Source organism: Sus scrofa, chromosome 5, assembly GCF_054392235.1.
Source record: "Sus scrofa isolate SSC_HxYL_T2T_F1_AM1 chromosome 5, Sscrofa_HxYL_maternal_Yorkshire_Landrace_v2.0, whole genome shotgun sequence".
In the NCBI taxonomy this organism is placed as follows: Eukaryota; Metazoa; Chordata; class Mammalia; order Artiodactyla; family Suidae; genus Sus; species Sus scrofa.
Window position 1 is genome coordinate 5,654,842 of NC_139387.1, and position 17,844 is coordinate 5,672,685.

At 61.3% G+C, this 17,844-nt stretch overlaps 1 protein-coding gene across 6 annotated transcripts in view; it reads left to right on the forward strand.

Annotated features, from left to right (window-relative positions):
• Positions 1 to 15,474, forward strand: part of SCUBE1 (signal peptide, CUB domain and EGF like domain containing 1) — a 130,968-nt gene extending 115,494 nt beyond the window's left edge. For all 6 annotated transcript variants that reach the window (XM_003125983.7, XM_084955060.1, XM_084955061.1 and 3 more), the window contains 7 exons: positions 1,465 to 1,626; positions 2,831 to 2,998; positions 4,794 to 4,955; positions 6,107 to 6,304; positions 7,249 to 7,401; positions 7,742 to 7,821; positions 9,826 to 15,474. In XM_003125983.7, the coding sequence (XP_003126031.7) occupies positions 1,465 to 1,626; positions 2,831 to 2,998; positions 4,794 to 4,955; positions 6,107 to 6,304; positions 7,249 to 7,401; positions 7,742 to 7,821; positions 9,826 to 9,978 (1,076 nt within the window). In that variant the 3' untranslated portion in view covers positions 9,979 to 15,474. The remainder of the gene's footprint in view (positions 1 to 1,464; positions 1,627 to 2,830; positions 2,999 to 4,793; positions 4,956 to 6,106; positions 6,305 to 7,248; positions 7,402 to 7,741; positions 7,822 to 9,825) is intronic.
• Positions 15,475 to 17,844: the final 2,370 nt, after the last annotated feature.

The following is a 17,844-nucleotide window of genomic DNA, read 5'->3' on the forward strand; positions in this document are numbered from 1 at the left end:
CGTGTGGACTCACAGGTTCCTTACCGGGCCGTCATCCATTCCTAACACTACTTAGTCCAGAGCCCGGATCGTCCCCGGTTTAGCCAGCGGCCCCCCATCCGTCCACTTCATCTGCCGCCGTCACTCACGGAGCTGACGAGACTTCGTGTCTGGCCCTAAAGATGTTCAGACTCAACTTGCACTTTCCCTGCCGCAGCCCTTGGAAACAGCCACGTCTCCAAGGACGCTTGGTTCCTTTCAGAGGAACCAAAGGGACTCTGAGGTACTCACTGCTCCTGGAGTATCATCTCCCAAGCCCTGTCATTGGCTGGAACTAGACAGTATAAGTGTGCATGCGCGCGCACACACACACACCTGTGTCCCTATCCCGTTTCTATAGCTGTGTGTGTGTGTGCTATAAAACCGTGGGTTCAGGAGTTCCCACATGCACGCACACCTGTGCATCTGTACCATTTCTGTGTGTGTGTGTCTGTGTCTGTGTCTGTGTCTGTGATAAAACCAGAAGTTCAGGACTTCCTGCTGTGTGACAAATCTGCATTGCTCAGGCCGCATCTCTGTAGCACCAGGATGCAGGTTCGAGCCCCAGCCCGGCACAGTGGGGTAAAGGATCTGGCGTTGCCGCAGCTCCAGCATGGGTGGTGACTGGGGCTCGGATCTGGTCCCTGGCTGGGGACCTCCATATGCCATGGGTTGGCCAAAGAAGGGAGAAAAAATGAAATAAAACCCTAAGTTCATACCAGTACCTCCAGTTCAGTGTCTTGCAGCCCTCCCTCACCCTTTCCCCGTGTCACCTCACAGGTTTCTGGATGCTGCGTCCAGTGAGATGTTTGGCTCCCTTTCCCCTGAGCTTATCTTCCCGGTCAGCTTCCTTGTTTACTCATCAGGCTGCTTGTGGGGTCCGCGCAGCCAGCCACACTGGCCCTCCAGCACTGCGCCAGCCTCAGCCCCAGGCCTTCCTGCCCAGGCCTGTTCCCCACCCCCCAGCCCCTCTGCACCACCCCATCCTCAGTGCCAGCTGCGCCACGTGAGGGAGGAAAGGGGCGGGTGGGGGGCTTGGTTTGGTTGAGGTGGACGCCCAGGAGGCAGTTGGGACACAGGCCAAGGGGTCAGGCCTGGAGGGCGTATGTGGAGCAGAGAGAAGGCAAAGAGCCCTGCGGAGCCAGGGACACAGGCATCTCGGGACGGGGTGCAGAGGCCTCTGAGCAGGAGCCGCCAGCAGGGGCGTGAGGGTAGCACAGGCCTCCAGGGTCCTCCTGGACGGCCACCCTGGGCCTCTACCCCCGGTTCTTCTGGGATGGGTCTGGATCCACCCCGCCCCCCCGCCCCATGCCCTTTGAGCTGCAGAGACAAGAGCTGTGCCCTCTCTGGAAGGACAGAGCCGGGCCTTGAGGCCCCAGCACACAGGCCGCCTGGCCGCTGCTCCCCTCCTCTGCCCCCAGCAGCCTTTCCACTTTGCCTCTGCAGTGGCCTGCGAGCCCGGTACCTACTTCAGCGGAGAGCCCGGCCAGTGTGTGCCATGCGCGCCGGGGACCTACCAGGACAGGGACGGCCAGCTCAGCTGCACGCGATGCCCCAGCAGCGACGGGCTCGGCCTGGCTGGTGCCCGCAACGTATCCGAATGTGGAGGTGAGTCGGGGCCCACCATGGAAGGAGGGGGGACGGGGAATCACCTGCCTCCGCCGCAGACCCCAGAGTAAAGGCGCGGGTGCCTCGTGATCTTTCCGTAAAGCTCTTTGCCATCTGCAGAGCCTGTCACGCAGCTGCACCTGCCGACGGAGGGCATGTGCCAGAGCACTGGGCGGTGAGCGGGCTCCGGGCCGCACCCAGGGCCCTTGGCACTGGCTTCCTGCGAGTCAGAAAGGCTTTACCGCTCACCACATGCCCTTTGCAGGCCAGCTTCTAGGCAGGGTACTTTCTGGTTGGCCAGACGTGTCACCCCTCGTGGAGGCCCCATCGTCAGAATGCTTCGTGAGGTGTGGCCGGATGCTGTGCTCGGCACCAGCAATTTTAGTTTGCCCCGCAGACGGCTGGGAGAGCCCTTTTCCGACTCCCCAAGCGCAGTTGCTTTGCAAAGACCTTTTCTTTCCATTTGCTGCCCCCACTTAACCTCGCCCATCACCGGCTCACGGCCTTCCCCTCCTCAGCCTCCCTCCCCAGGCTGCTGCGAGGAGTGGGCGGGAACGTTGTGCTGGTGAGTGGGACCCTTGCGGGTGGAGCCCTCCAGCCTTCTTTGGGGGACGGAAGAGATCAGAGCCCAGGCCAGAGTCCCTGCAGGCCAGCTGGCCGCCCTCTGGCCCCCGCCTCCTCCAGGAGTGTGGCCTCTGCCCCCAGGGGTTGAAGGAGGGACTGTCAGAGAGCACGGCGTGGCCGCTGGGGGAGCAGAGAATTCCGGGGTCTGGGCTGCGAGGGCCCTCAGCCCACACCCACGCAACGCCCACACACCCTCTACGTCCTGACTTTTTTGCCGGAATATGCTGTCCCTCCCCTTTGTCCCAGCTGTGCCCTGGGGACCTCACAGACCCCACACTCTGCTGAGGCCCAGCCGGCAGCAGCAGCCTGGAGCGTAACAGCCACAGGCCCTCCTGTGAGGACACAGTGTGGCCCGTCCCCTAGGCAGAGCCCCCCAGGGAGCCTCGGCCACCTCCCATCTCCGCGTGTGGGATGCACACGCCTCAGCTCAGGAGCAAGGCCCCTCTCTTCAGCCCACAGCCCTTCTAGCTGGTGGGAGAAGGAAAGCCGTCTCCTCCCGGGGGCCTTTCCCGGGGGGTGGTGAGGGCCGAGCACAGGGCCTGGCCCCACCCCAGCCTGAGCTGTGACCTCTGACTTCCAGGCCAGTGCTCTCCAGGCTTCTTCTCCTCCGACGGTTTCAGGCCCTGCCAGGCCTGCCCCGTGGGCACCTACCAGCCCGAGCCTGGGCGCACAGGCTGCTTCTCCTGCAGAGGGGGGCTGCTCACCAAGCATGAGGGCACAGCCTCCTTCCAGGACTGTGAGGCCAAAGGTGAGGCTGCCCCACCGTCCCTCCGCTCAGGGCCGGTTTCCCTTGACGCCTCTCACTCCCTGGCGTGGCAAACCTCCAAAGTCACACGAGGAGCCTGAGGTCGCCAGGCAGCGGGCATTGGTGACCAGCACTGTGCTACCCTGGGACGGGGACAGCAGGGGCCCAACACAAGCCTGCCGAGGGCCTCAGATGAGGGGACCAGGCAGGCCTGGTAGCTCCAGGCTGGAGCTTTGAGCCCCCAAGCTGCCAGCTCCTCAAGGCCCTGAGAAGGCTTTGAGCTGCACTGGGGGGAAGCTTGGAGGGGAGGAAGGTGAGGAAGTGCCAGAGGCCGAGGGGTGGCGGGGCGAGGTCAGAGGTCTCACCCCCTGGAGCGGCCGCGGGCTCCTTCCCTCCGGGTCACCCAGGGCGGCTCTCTGCTGCCGGCCAGCCCTCCCCGCCTGCCCAGCGTGCAGACTCTCTGCCCTCCTCCCCCAGCGCCTGCCAGCTTCCTCCCTTGACTCTTAGCCTCCCAGAAGGAGCGTCTGGACTCCACTTCCTCTCCTCTCGTGCCCCGCACACCTTCCAGTCCAGCACACTCTCACCCCGCTGCTCCTCGAGGTGATTCTCAGCATCCCTGCATTGCTGGAGCCCAAGGCGGTTCTTTTTTTTTTTTAACCGCACCTGCAGCATATGGAGTTCCTAGGTTAGGGGTCAAATAGGACCTGCAGCTGCCTGCCTACACCACAGCCACAGCAGCACCAGATCCGAGCCGGATCTGCCACCTACACCATAGCTCACGGCAATGCCGGATCCTTAACCCATTGAGCGAGGCCAGGGATGGAACCCGCAACCTCATGGTCAGATTCGTTTCCGCTGCGCCACGACGGGAGCTCCCCAAGACGGTTCTCAGCCTGCATCTCCCAACACCAGATGTGGCCCTCTGAGCTCTTCCTGCTCTTCCTCGGCCTGGCTCAGCCTCCCGCATCCCCCTGCCCCGGTCGTGCTGGGCCATCCCAGGCCTCCCGCGTTCTGCTCTTGAGTCTGGATAGATTCATCTCATCTGCTCGCTTTAAGCAGCATCTCCGCCTGGGTGACCCCCGTTTCTGTCTCAGTGCAGCCTCCCCTCCAGAGCTCAGCTCTGCTCTCCTCAGCTCCACATCTGTCCACATCTAACAAGCTCTTCAGATTCCACAGGAGCCACCCCCCCCCCCGCCCCCGCTGAGGCTTCCCCCCCAGGTGCCCGGCAACTCCTCCTGCCCGTGGCTCAAGGAAACCTTGGCGTCACCCCGGGCCCTCCTACCCTCACACCCAGCCTGTCCGCGGCCCCGCAGCTCTGGCTTCTAAACACACCCAGGCTGGCCTTGACCCAGGCCCCCACCACCGCTCCGATGGCCCTGACCTGTGCTGTCTGGCAGCTCCAGGTGGCCCTCCTCGCTCAGAGGAGAGCCCAGTGCTCGCCACAGGCCTGACGCCCGCTCCGGCCACACGTGGCCATGCTGGCGCAGACACACCCCACCTGGGGGCCGCCACTCCGGGCCCCACGCCAGTCCCCTCGGTGCCGCCGCCCAGGCCTCCCCCGACTCCGCTCTTCCAACATCTCACTGTCCGGTTTTGACCACCAGTGCCCGCGGAGGGGCAGACGCGGAGTCCCGCACAGGATGTCAGCCACGGGCGGGGCTGGGTCTGTGGACGGGGCCGGGCGTGGGCCCCACCAGGAGCTGGGCGCGGGTGGTGGGAGGCCACTGGGCGGGGGGAGGGCAGGGAGCCCCCCGGGAGATGGCCCCAGCGCCCTCTCCTTCCGGCCCCCCCACCGCAGTGCACTGCTCGCCTGGCCACCACTACAACACCACCACCCACCGGTGCATCCGCTGCCCCGTGGGCACCTACCAGCCCGAGTTCGGCCAGAACCATTGCATCACCTGCCCGGGCAACACCAGCACCGACTTCGACGGCTCCACCAACGTCACGCACTGTAAAAGTAGGTGCTGCCCTCCCAGGGCAGGAGCTGGGGGGCTGGGGGGTGCGGGGGCAGGGGGAGCCCTGAGCTGGCATTTCCTTCCTGCTGTGCTGCATCTGCACACCCACTTCTCAGAGTCCTTTAGGGCATGTTTGCAGGTGTTCCACCCCTTCCCTAGTCAGTCCCCAGCCAGTTGTCTTCTCCCGGGGCTGCTGGGCAGGTTTGGAACAGCCTAAAGGCCGTGTAGGGGATTTAACCCTGGGGGTGGACGCGCCCCTCTGCCCAGGACTGTCCCCAGCGGGGCTCCTGGCTCCCCGTGGGGCTCAGCGGAGCGGGGAGGGAGGGCGGGGTGTTAAGCATACAGGCGTCCTGTTGAGGAAAAGCGGGAAAACCAAGTGGGATCTGGAATGGTTCGGCGAAAATGTTCCCAGAACTTCTTTTTCCCCCAGGACTTTTGATGCGAGGAGAAAATTTTTCAGTGAAAGCTTGGGGGAAATTGTGTCTGTTTACTATTTACACTCAATTTCCTGGGCGTGACTTCCTTTATAACGTTAAAATTAGGAACCATTTGGTTCCTTAAAAAGTCACACTTGTGGCCTCTTCAAGGATGCCTGGCTTAGCTCAGAAGAAGAACAAAGGGAAATATGTCTCATGTTCCCCGCTGGGCTGCCCACGTGTCCCTGAGCCCGCCCGCTCCCGGGGAGGGCCACCATGCCTGGTACCTGGGGGCGCTCAGGGCGTGTTGAGCAAAGAGATGGAAGCAAGTGAGTGAAGAGAGAGGGGAAGTTGGGGCACGCGTGGCCTTCGCTCAGACCCGGGAGGAGAGCAGGGGCTGCTGGGCGCTGGCAGCCTGCAGGGGTCCCAAGCACGCCTGCCAGGGGGCGAACGACTCCAGGTGGGAGGCCCGGCCAAGGCCCAGATGCTGACACATCTGGAAGGAGGCGCTCAGGCTGGGCCTCAGGGAACTGACAGGAACGGGGACCTGCCCTTCCTCGGAGGGGCAGCCTGGTCGGGTCCCCAAGGGAAGACTTGCCCGGGGCCTGGCTGGCTGGCTGGCAGGGAGGGCCCGAGCGCACACGAGCCCTGCCCTGGGCCTCCAAGGCCATTGAGGGCCAGCAGGTCAGGGCCCGGGTGCAGCCGGGCCTGACTGACCAAGGCCATGGTGCCCACAGACCAGCACTGCGGCGGCGAGCTTGGCGACTACACAGGCTACATCGAGTCCCCCAACTACCCTGGCGACTACCCCGCCAACGCCGAGTGCGTGTGGCAGATCTCGCCGCCCCCCAAGCGCAGGATCCTCATCGTGGTCCCCGAGATCTTCCTGCCCATCGAGGACGAGTGTGGCGACGTCCTGGTCATGAGGAAGAGCGGTACGTGCCCGCCCTCGCCCCCGGGCGGGTGGGCCCGATCGTGTGTCCGGATGGCTGCGGCAGCGAGAAAGGCGGGAACCCTGAGTCCCCAGGACCCAGGAGAATCCCTTGCAGCATGTGCCTGGGCCGGGGACCTGACTGTGGGGTAGGGCCACGGTGCCCATGGGGAGCAAGTGCCAAGTCAGAAGGTCAGGGAAGAAGGAGGCACACAGGCAGTCGCGCAGACGGGCCTGCCCGCCCAGGCCTCGGCGGTCTATACGCAGAGACCGGGGGAGGAGCAGGAGGCTAGGGGCAGGGCCTGTCCGCCGGGGGCCCGTGGTCCCACATGCTCACCCCGTGTAGCGCATAGTGGCCTCCGACATACGAACGGGAGACCTGAGGCCAGGGAGCGTCCACACACAGCCTGCAGCCCCTTCTCCCCACACTGTCCACCAGCAGGGCTGAGCTCCCATCTCGCAGGCACCTCAGGAAAGCTCCCCCGGGGAGCGGTGAGGAGGTGGGCGCCCAGCCCCGGGCACCCCCGAGGGCAGCAGGCTCACCCTTGTTCATCCGCTCACGGGGAGAGGGGGCTTCCCAAACTTGACCTTCCACCCCAGCCCCACTCTGCCGGGTGCGGCACAGGCCCTGTCCTTGAGCGGCTGGCAGGAGGCTGCCATGGTGTTCACCAGGCAGAGGAAACATGGAGGGTGGGGATGGAGCCATCAGGGAGGCTTCCTGGAGGAGAGGGCACGGAAACTGGTCTCAGAGGGACACGTTGGCTTGGGGGTTGAGGCTGGGGAAGGGCATCTGAGGCAGAGGCAACATGGGCGGAGAGCTGGCGTGTTTGGGGGACGGGGCGCTGTGGGTGCTGGCTGGCGGACCGGGCATCGAGGCAAGAGGCCTGAGGTGGGTGTGGCGCTGGGACAGCTCAGCAGTGACCTGGCTCGGCCCCTGCCCCGCCCCAGCCTCCCCCACGTCCATCACCACCTACGAGACCTGCCAGACCTACGAGAGGCCCATTGCCTTCACCTCCCGCTCCCGGAAGCTCTGGATCCAGTTCAAATCCAATGAAGCCAACAGCGGCAAAGGGTTCCAAGTGCCGTATGTCACCTACGACGGTAAGTGTGGCCCTGGGGACCCAGAGGTGGAGCGCACGTTCCCCAGGAGCTCCAGCCTTGCCTGAAGGTGGGGTACAGACGGCCCTGAGGGGTGTGGGGCGTGCCGAGGAGGGAGCGGTTCACCGTGTCTGTGGGCCTCAGTGGGAGGTGCTGCCCTCGTAGGGTTTTGAGGGTTGCATAGGGGTTTTCTAGCTAGCCAAGCCTGGAGGACCCGCTGGGATGGAGGAGACAGTCTGAAGGCCTAGGGGAGGGCAGAGGCTGAAGGTGGGCCGGAGGCAGGGGCGTCTCGGCCTACCCCTCTGCCCTCAGCTTCCTTCCTCCCCGCTGCCGGGTTTCGCAGAGGACTACCAGCAGCTGATAGAAGACATTGTTCGCGACGGCCGGCTCTACGCCTCCGAGAATCACCAGGAAATCCTGAAGGTGAGCGTGCTTCCGAACGGGGAGGGAGCGAGTCACCCCGGGATGGTGGCCTGGGGGCACCCAGACCCGCCCCGCCCCGCCCCGCCCCCAGCCTCACTGAGAAGGGATGGGGGGTGACTGGAGGGGAGGTGCTGCAGTCTGGGGTCTTGGGAGCAGGGGCTGGGCCAGCGCGTCTGTCCTGCTAGACCAGATCTGAGATAGACCGTGTCTGGTCCTGGTGACATGACAGGGGGCAGGTTCCTTACTCCCGGCCTCACCTTCCTCACCCATGAGATGGGGAGAGTTTGTCTTAAACTCATCATCCGACGCCTTTGGGACTGGAAGGCACAGCCACCTGGTCTTCCAGGGGGACCTTGGCCGCCACACGGCGGGTACTGGCCAGGTCAGGGCCTGGCTTCTCACCGTGAGATGCCAGACTCGAGGATCTCCTGTCTTTGGGCATCTGGCCCTGTTTAGCCCCTAGGCGGGCCGCAGCCCCAGCCTGGCAGCCAAGGGTGGCATAGCAGGCAAGATCGGGGCTGGGCCAGCCCCTGTCACTTCCCAGCTCGGTGGCCCCAGGCAAGCCCTCTGGGCCCACCTCTGTGCCTGAGAACCAGGGGTGGCTCACAGTCCCGCACCTGAATGAGACTTGGTGGCCTCGTGAAGGCCCCGTTCTGCCTCCTTGGGCGCCTGTCTGTTGAGTGGGAACCAGAGGGTCGTCCTGGCCTCTCCGACCCTGTCCTTCAGACAGCCCCTGACTCCTTCTTGGCCCGGACCTCTGCCCTCAGCCCCTCTCTACGGCCGAGAGCATCTTTTCAGAACTAGACGTGTTCCCGCGTCTCAGGACTAAGCCTTGGCCAGCAAGGCCCAGCCTGGCGTGGCCGCTGCCTTTTTCTCTGCAGAGGCCCGCACTCCCCACACGCGCTGGCCAAGGTCTTTCAGGAACCTTCTTCCCCGTTCTCTCCCCAGTGAACGTCCACCTGTCCTGCGGGTCGCAGCTCAGGTGTCCCAGCCTCTGGGCAGGTGGCCTTCTGAGGGTCCTACGTGGCCCTCCTTCCGGGCCGTCAGCCCTGCAGTTTAGGTGTGTTCTGTGTTCATTCGTCCCCAGCCCCTCGTGGGGAAGGAGCCGCAGGGGCTCCCACTCAGCACGCTGCGCCCAGCACGTGGGAGGAACTCCAGCATGTTCCCAAGGGCGTGCGTGTGTGTGTGTGCGCGCGTACACAAGCACATGTGTGCACGTGCACTGAGACAAGTCTAACCCCAAGACAGCAGTGCAGCCAAAGTCCCAGTAAGACGGGGGGCACGTGAGGCAGGAAGTGCGAGTGCTGTGGCTGCTGTCACTGGGCCTCTTGCCTACCCCTCCCCGGCCAGGCAGGTTCCCCTCCCGCGTGACACAGCCCCACTTTGGGGATTAGAAACCCTGGACTGGGAGAGGGGGCCCAGCTGGTAAGTGGCACCAGATCGAGGGCTGCTGGGTGAGGACACCAGGGAGTCTGCCACCCGAACCCTCACTGCACCTGTGCTGAGACCATGTGGGCAGACCCTCCGCTCCCAGCCCTGCGTGTCCTCTCCTCGCAGCCCCAAGAGGAGGGGTCCTCACCCCATCAGAGCTGCTAGCAGCGTCCTAGTCCCCAGACTAAGGAGCTGGGGGTAGAGGGTGGAGCTGCGATTTTCAGTCCAACCCGTTGGCCTCCAAATCCTCCCTCTCTGGCCGTGTCCTCTGGTTTTCAACATGGTGTGTTGTCTTGTTTTGTTTTTGCAGCAAACCCTCTTAAAATAGAACGTGGTGGGAGCCCCAAGAGTTAAACCAATAGACGATTAAGAAAACATTGACGACTATTAAAACCAAAAACCTGTTTTTGACAAAGGGTGGTGTCCTGAAACCACCAGCCAGCCCAGCCTCTCCCCCCCCCCATCCTTGCAGACACATGAGGGCCCCTTGAGGGCCCCAGGCCTGGCAGAGGCGGGAGACCAGGGTCCCAGCCCGGCCCCAGCCCCTCGCCGCCAGCCTCGCCTGTCTTGCAGGACAAGAAGCTGATCAAGGCCCTCTTCGACGTATTGGCGCATCCGCAGAACTACTTCAAGTACACGGCCCAGGAGTCCAAGGAGATGTTCCCGCGGTCCTTCATCAAACTGCTGCGTTCCAAGGTGTCCCGGTTCCTGCGGCCCTACAAATAACCCGGCGGAGCTGCCTGCTTGGGGATGGCCGGCCGGCCCGGGGGAGGGCGCTCCTGCCCCGCGCAGGAGAAGCGAGAGGGGCTCACGGGCCTCCGCATTGCGTTGGAAACCACCGTGGCATCTGCTCTGCAGGAATCGCTGACCAGCCCGTGGAGGGCGAGACCACGTCCAGGCAGAGACCCCCGCGGGACTGCCCTCCTCTGATCCCGCCCCCGGGGGAAGACCTCGCAGCCTCTCTTCCTCCCTCCCTCTCCCCGCTTGCTGTTCCCGTGCCCTCTCCTGAGCCGGCACCAGCAGATGCCCGCCTGGGCCAGGACGCTCTGCCCGCACATGGGCGGGTCCTGGGCAGCACTGGCATCTGGAGGTGGCCCGTGCCCTCCACCTGGCACTTCAGGAGAGGGGAGGAGCGTGGCTGCCGTGTCTCAGGGAGGCTCTCAGAGGCACAGGCCGAGACAGGAGGCCAAGCTGTGGAAGGAGGCCTGCGTGAAGGCTCGTCTGGGGGCCTCGACAAGCCGGTGGCAATGGCTGCAAGCCGTCCGCACCCACTGGCTCCTCTGGGACGTGGCGAGTGTGGCTGGGCTCTCAGGATTCTGGGATGGGACAGGACAGAGGAGCTGGGAGAGGAAGCCGTGGATCCCTGCCTTCCCGTGGCAGAGCATCTAATTCGGTGCCATGTGTGTGGAAATGTAAATAGAAATCTATATATACTTCTCTTCGCGGGCACTTTAGGAAAAGTCTCTGCGGGGCCTGTAAATCGTCATCGCAGCCCCGGCTTCTCCCACAAGCCAGCGCAAGCCCAGCGGCTGCCGGCGCCCCGGACTGCCTCCACTGCGCCTCCAGGCACTTACCGCCTCTGTGACATGAGGCCAGGAGCCTGCGGGCCGGGGGACAAGGTGGGCCGGCCCGGACACACCCTGGAACACAGATGCTTGGGGAACTGGCCTCCACTGCTTTGCCAAGCGCTGCCCTCCGCTGGAACGTGGTGGAAAGCAGTGTCCCCTCAGACCCCTTCCTGGGGGTGCAGGGCCCACCAGTAAACTTTGGAAAGGGCCCATGTCCAACCCTGAGGCCGTGATCTTGGAGCTCATGCTGTGCCCGCTGGCCCCTGGGAGGCAAGGCTTTTCCTAGGAGCACAAGCTGGACACCGGGAGGGGTGGGCTGCCCCCAGGCAGAGGCTTCCAGTTGTCTTCTTTCTGCCGCACCGCCTGGCCTCTCTCTAGAGTCGCTCTTCGAAACAGGAAAGCCTGGAGTGGGACCAGGTTGCTCGGTGTCCGGCTCGGCCCAGCTCCAGCGCCTGGGATGCAGCCAGTGAGGACACCGACAGGCCGCAGGACTCGCAGACGCGGTGCTCGGTGGCTCTAGGGCCACCGAGAATTCAGAACCCCGGGGAGCGTGGGCCAGTCCTCACACCAACTCCCATCGCCCACTGCAGTTGCTTCTCAGCTGTTTCTTCCTCGCCCCAGACCAGAGAGACAGCGCGGTTTGAGAACAGCCGAGGCACAGAGGATGCGACCCCTGAGGGCAGGCACATGAGGTCTCTGGAGGTTCAGGGCCGGGTGACAAGGCAGACGTGACGGATTTTGTGGTCCAGCATAGCACTGGGAGCTCAGGAATCACTGCCTTCACCTGCGTCAGCAGTGGCGGGTCCCCAACTTGACTGATGCTGTCATCAGCGCCTCCTCTGCCCAAATCCACCTCCAGCTGGGAGGGCCCGCCCTGGGTCGGAGGTCAGTGTCAGCTGGTGAGCCCCGTCCAGGCCCCACTGCCCCTCCCCTGGGCCGAGTCCTTGAAAGCCAGCCTTAGTTTCCAGAAAGAGGCCTCCCTTCCCGTGTCAAGCCCTCGGTCCTGCGACGGAGCCCCCGGGGAGGGCGCCGGGAACAGGCTTGGTGTCCTTGGTCCTCTCTGAAAGCCTGTGTTGATCCAGAGAGGACCAGAAAGAGCCCTCACCTCTCTCTTGCGGTTCCTTTGGGTGGCTTCAGCCAGTTGCCACCCCCATACCCATGAATCGACCTGCCCTTTGGGTGGGAGCCCCTCCCCCACCGGGTGGCTGTCACCACCCCTGGGGTCAGACCCTGCCCCGTGTCCCCCAGGCAGAGCAGGACGGGGGCAGTTCAGACGGGGGCCCTCCCCCTTCTCCAGTACCCGGCACCCAACAATCCAGACTCACCAGCTGCCCCCCAAGTCACCGTCCAGCCCTTCCCCTACCCAGTAAAACTTGCGGCACCATCAGGAAGGCCAGGGTGGGGTCTGTCCTGAATCTCCACTCCAGCCCTCAGCCCCACGCCGGGGAACCTGTAGGGTCCACCTGTTAAACCCAGAGCTGTCTCCACTCCTCGGGCCTCGTGGTCCTGGGGCCCCCTCCTGTGACGACAAAGCACATTTCTGGTTTCCGTCACGGATGCACGTGGTAGATTGGCTGACACGAGGTGGCCGTTCCACCTGGTTCCAGGTGGACGTGGAGAGAAAAGGGAAGGAGGACAAGGACCGGCCCAGCTGGGCAGGCCCCACGGGGGTCCCAAGGGACAGATACCCTGGACGGGTGCAGGGGTTCCCGGCTACCCAGGGGCTGCGCCGCAAGAAGCCCCTCCCACTCCCGGACGGAAACGTTGGCCTCGAGCAGCCACAGACCTATCCCGGCCTGGGCCTGCCCTTCTCCTGGCCCCGACCCTCAGTGGCTGGCCAGAAGACAAACTCCAAGGAAAGGAGCAAAGCAGCAAATTCCTGGAAGCACAAAGCTTGCCCACTTGCCCAGGACTGGAAGCGGGCATCGAGGCCTGGAGGTTCTGATGGGCTTGGTTCCGGGCCCGTGGAGCATCACGCTGGGGCAGCCAGAGGAGCTCTCCGAAGATGGCCATGGAGACGGAGGGACCACGTCCTGGGGCCTGACGCCACCGGGCAGGCTCTGCTCCGGCGGAGACGCCCCCAGGAAAGGGGCAGAATCTTCTCAGGTTCAGTGGCCGAGCCCTCAGTGAGTGAGTCTCGAGGTCACCTCATCTGCTTCCCCAAATTAAGCTTGTTTTTCTCGATTGCTCTCTTACCCGTGGCAGAGCCTCGCAGCTGCCGTGGGGCTGGCCCCCCTCGGCCCTGGGCTCCACTGCGTCTCAGACCACAGCCCCCCCAGGTCGCCCTGCCTCCTTCCTCAGTCGCTCCCAGCTCCTCCTCGGCTCTGTGGGGACAGGCTCAAGGGGGCCCAGGGGGGCCAAGGTCGTGGCCTCAGGCGGTTTTCCCTCCTTTGGTTTGGGATGAGCAGAAAAATTAGAATCAAGACTGGGCCAAAAAGCTTCCAGAGAGCCATGGCCTGCAGAAGCCAACCTAGAAGGCCTGAAGCCACCCCCTCTTTCCTGCACCCCTTACAAACCCACCTTTCCTGCCTATACGCTCCTTTTCCCAGAGGCGCAGACAAGCTCAGGTTATCCACGACAAGAGGCCCCTGGTCTGTCAGAGCTGCCCGAGGGACATTTTGGGGGTTCAATAATCCTTCCAGCACCTCCACCATCCCCACTGAAAAATAAGATACTGAACTAAGTTGGGTCATTTGGCAAACCTTTGCTGAGCACCTACTGTGTGCTCGGCTCCCCGCAAGGCAGAGAGACCACAGCCCAGGGACAGGTGGGACTCCCTGGAAAGCCCCCTGGTGGCAGAGAGAAAGGTGATGGAGGCCTGGGCTGGCAGAGCCCAGCGCTCCTGTCAGGAGAAGGCCGGCCCTCCCACACCTCCCAGGCCCTAGGTGGGGATGAAAGGCGTGGACAGGAGGGACAGAGCAGACCCGGCCAGGCTCACCGCTCTACATGTCGAGAAGGACATTGTGCAGTTCCCGTTGTGGCTCAGTTCCCGTTGCAGCAAACCCGACTAGTATCCATGAGGCCGTGGGTTCGATCACTGGCCCCGCTCAGTGGGTTAAGGATCCAGTGTTGCTGTGAGCTGTGGTGTAGGTCGCAGACACGGCTCAGATCCCACCTTGCTGTAGCTCTGGCATAGACCAGCAGCTGTAGCTCTGATTCGACCCCTAGCCTGGGAACCTCCATATGCCATAGGTGGGGCCCTAAAAAGCAAAAAAAAAAAAGGGCAAAGCCACAGCCAACCCAGCCTCACAGGGCAGCCCCCTCTCCACCAGCCGAGAGAGCACACAGGCCAAGCCTGCTGACCCGGGAGCCCGGCTGACACGCTCAGGACACTGGCCTTCACCAGAGATCCGCGTGGTGATGGCTCAGCCCTTTTGAGCGGCCGTCATTCAGGACGAAGGCAGCACCATGGTGTTTGAGAGACCCTGCCCGTCCCGTCCCATCCTGCAGCCCCCAGGAGTAAGTCCTGAGCCCTCACTGTGTGCCAGATGCACGGTGGCCTGGAGCTGGAGCCCACCTTGTCCAGCCGGCTCACTTCTGGGAGAGGACGCCAGGAGGGGCCGGTTGTCCCCAGGCCCAGGTGACATGGATGCGGCCACACTCTCCCCGCCCAGCATCCTGCATGGGCGGCCCCCAAAGAACAGGCCCCTTTGCTTCCCTGAGGCATCCCCAGCCCCTGGAGGGACTCTCTGGAATTGTCTGCACCCCAAGGCTCAACAGGAAGCAATGAAGAGCCAGAGTCGCCCCGCCTCCTCTGCCGCCAAGCCCTGGGCCCAGGGCTGTAGCAGAAGCACAGACAATGCTCAGGGCCCAGTCAGGTGGGCGAGCCTGAATAGTTAGTAAGGCAGGGAACTGAGAGTCAAATCCAAGCCCGTCTAATCCCAAAGTCGGAAATCAGTGCCTCTCTGTGCAGTGTTGATCGCTGAACTCTACAGATTGGGAAACCCAGCCGGTCAGCTTGGCAATAGAGGCCCAGGGGTAGGGACCAGAAGGGGGGGGCGTTACGTAGTGACCCCCATCCTCTGGAACGAGTGCCAAAAGCTTATCCAGAGAAAGATGGGCTTCCGCCTCCTGCCCGGGTGGACGGGTCACTTCCCTTCCATTCGCACTGAGCCGGACTAGAAAGCTTCGGCCGAGCCCTGTGCCCAGCCCTGGAAGACGTCGAGGGCCCCTCCCTTCCCTGCCCCCTTCCAGCTAGAGTCGCCCGTGGCCCTCAGCGGACAGCGAGCCTGGTGGAAGCAGGGGAAGAAAGAGGATACGGATGGACACCGAGTATTTTTTCAGTCCAGAGGCCACGTAGATTTGCAAGGAAACTTCTTATTCCACTGAGATCAAAACTTTAAAAAGTCTGAGCAGACCTAGCCCCTGCTGCGCTTGATACAAGATATCTTAGCACCGCTGGGCATGTGGAGGGACTGGCACGCTGAAGCCCCGTGCTCACAGCCTTTGTCCTGGGCTCCTGTGAAGGCACCGTGCTGTCCAGGCGCCTCGGCCGTCACTCTGCCCGCGAGGGTGACCCTATCTGTGTAACCACGTTTTTCTTTTAGTTGCCTCGAATATTCAAACTTGCGTTTTCTCCATCATGTTCATACATATGCATGTACTTAAATATTCATGGAAATCTTTTTAATAATAAACAGGAAATGAGCTGAAATATCACCTCTTTCTCTCCTTCATCTGTGGTTATGAAGCGGGGAAGGGTAACTGGAATCAGAAGGTTTTTTTCAGCCATTCCCTGGCTGTATTCCAGCTGAAGATAAAGGAGCTGCAGAAAGCTTCTGGAAGGCAAAGCAGCAAGCTTGAGATCTGCAGGCGGAGGACACCCACGCAGCCCTAAAGGAGCTTCCAGAAAGGAAAACTTCCGTGTTTCAAGCCCCGTTTCTCCTCACGCTGGCATCGAGAAACGAGAGATGTGCCTCCACCGGGAGTCACTGTCATGAGCCTCAGAGGTTCTGGAACCCCTTGAAATTCGATGCACAGGAGTTCCCTTGTGGTGCAGTGGGTTAAGGACCCGGTGTTGTCACTGCTGTGGCACGGGTTTGATTCCTGACCTGGGAACCTCCAAGTGCTAAGAGTGTGGCCAAAAAAAAAGAAGAAAGAAAGAGAAATGAGAAGCATAATCAATGCGTGTGTGCACACGCCCACATGCACAGGTGGGCAGCCACATGCATGCATTTCTCTGGGAATATGGCCCATGGCTTTCATCAGATTCTCAAAGAAAATCTAGAATCGCAAAAAGCTGATAACCACTGTCCCCCTCAGGACTGTGGAGCACCCTCTGTCGTCACGCACTTGACAGGAGAAAAAACAATTTTACAAATGACAGTAATATCCCAAAGTGCACAATAAACACCTTTCTTAGTTTCACAAAGGGATTTAAAAGTCTAAGGATGAGCTCCCTGGTGGCTCAACAGGTTAAGGATCCTGTGTTGTCACTGCTGTGGCTCAGGTTGCTGTGTTGCCTGGGTACCATCCCTGGCCTGGGAACTTCTACATGCCACAGGCACAGCCAAAAAAAAAAAAAAAAATCTAAGGAAATTTCTGGAAACTCCAAAAAATTGAAAGCAGGAGTTCCCATTGTGGCTCAGCTAGTTAAGAACCCGACTAGTATTCACAAGGATGCTGGTTCAGTCCCTGGCCTCACTCAGTGAGATAAGGATCCAGCATTGCCAAGAACCGGGCTGTTGTGGCTGTGGTGCAGGCCGGCAGCTGCAGCTCCAATTGTACCCCTAGCCTGGGAACCTCCATATGCTGCAGGTGCAGCCTAAAGAAGAAAAAAAAAAAGCAGAGTCACAACCATAGCAGCATTTTCCTTAATAGTCAACGAGTGAAAACAACCCAAGTGTCCGTCGATGGATGAACAGATAAAACCTGGTCCATCCATACAACAGAGTATGATTCAGCCTTAAGAAGGAATGAGGGAGTTCCCACTGTGGCGCAACTAGCATCCATGAGGGTGTGGGTTCGATCCTTGGCCTCGCTCAGTGGGTCAGGGATCCAGCGTTGCCCTGAGCTGTGGTGTGGGTCATGGACACGGCTCGGATCCCGAGTTGCTGTGGCTGTGGCCGGCAACTGCAACTCCAATTCGACCCCTAGCCTAGGAACTTCCAGATGCCGCAGGTGTGGCCCTAAAAAGACAAAAAAAGAAAAAGAAAACTAAAAGAGAAGAAAAAAGGAATGAAGTTCTGGCACAGGCTGCAACACAGCTGAACTTTAAAGAAATTAGGCTTCGTGAAATATGTCAGTCACTAAAGGACAGATACCATACGATTTCATTTACATGAGACCCTGGAGGAGTCAAAGCCATGGAGAAGAAGCAGAAAGGAGGTTGGGGGCTGGGAGAAGGGGGAACTGGGAGCTGATGTCTAATGGGGACAGCATCTCAGCTGGGGAAGATGAAAAAGTTCTGGAGATGGAGGTGGTGGTGGTTACATAAGGATGCAAATGTAGTTAGCGCTGCTCGACTATTTTTTTCAATGGTTTAATGGTTTAAATAGTAAACATTGTATTATGTCTCTGGTACCACCGTTTTTTAAAGTCTAAGGCAAAAACCACGATAGCATTCTCTGAGCACACAACACCCTGGATATTTCCACCAAATTTCTGTCAAAGCTCCCACGAAGATGGGGTCCACAGATTACGCCCCTTTGGAGGGAAAATGAGCTAAGAAACAGGGCAGCCCAGCTCAGGAATGTGAGAGAAATGCAGGGTGAACGCGGCGTGGTCTCTGCTGTGGCGCAGGTTCCATCCCCAGCCCAGGTTCCATCCCCAGCCCAGTCGGCACAGGCACAGCCAAAAACAAACACACTCAACCACGTATTGGGGTTTTTGTCTGTTTTTGGCCACAACCGCAGTGTGCACAAGTTCCCAGGCCAGGGATCTAACCCATGCGCTGTAGCAACCAAAGCCACAGCACTGACCACACTGGATCCTTAACCCACGACGCCACGAGGGAACTCCAACAATATATATTGTTTAATTAAGCATACAAGCATATGTAACGAAAGCATGTTTTCCAGCATGG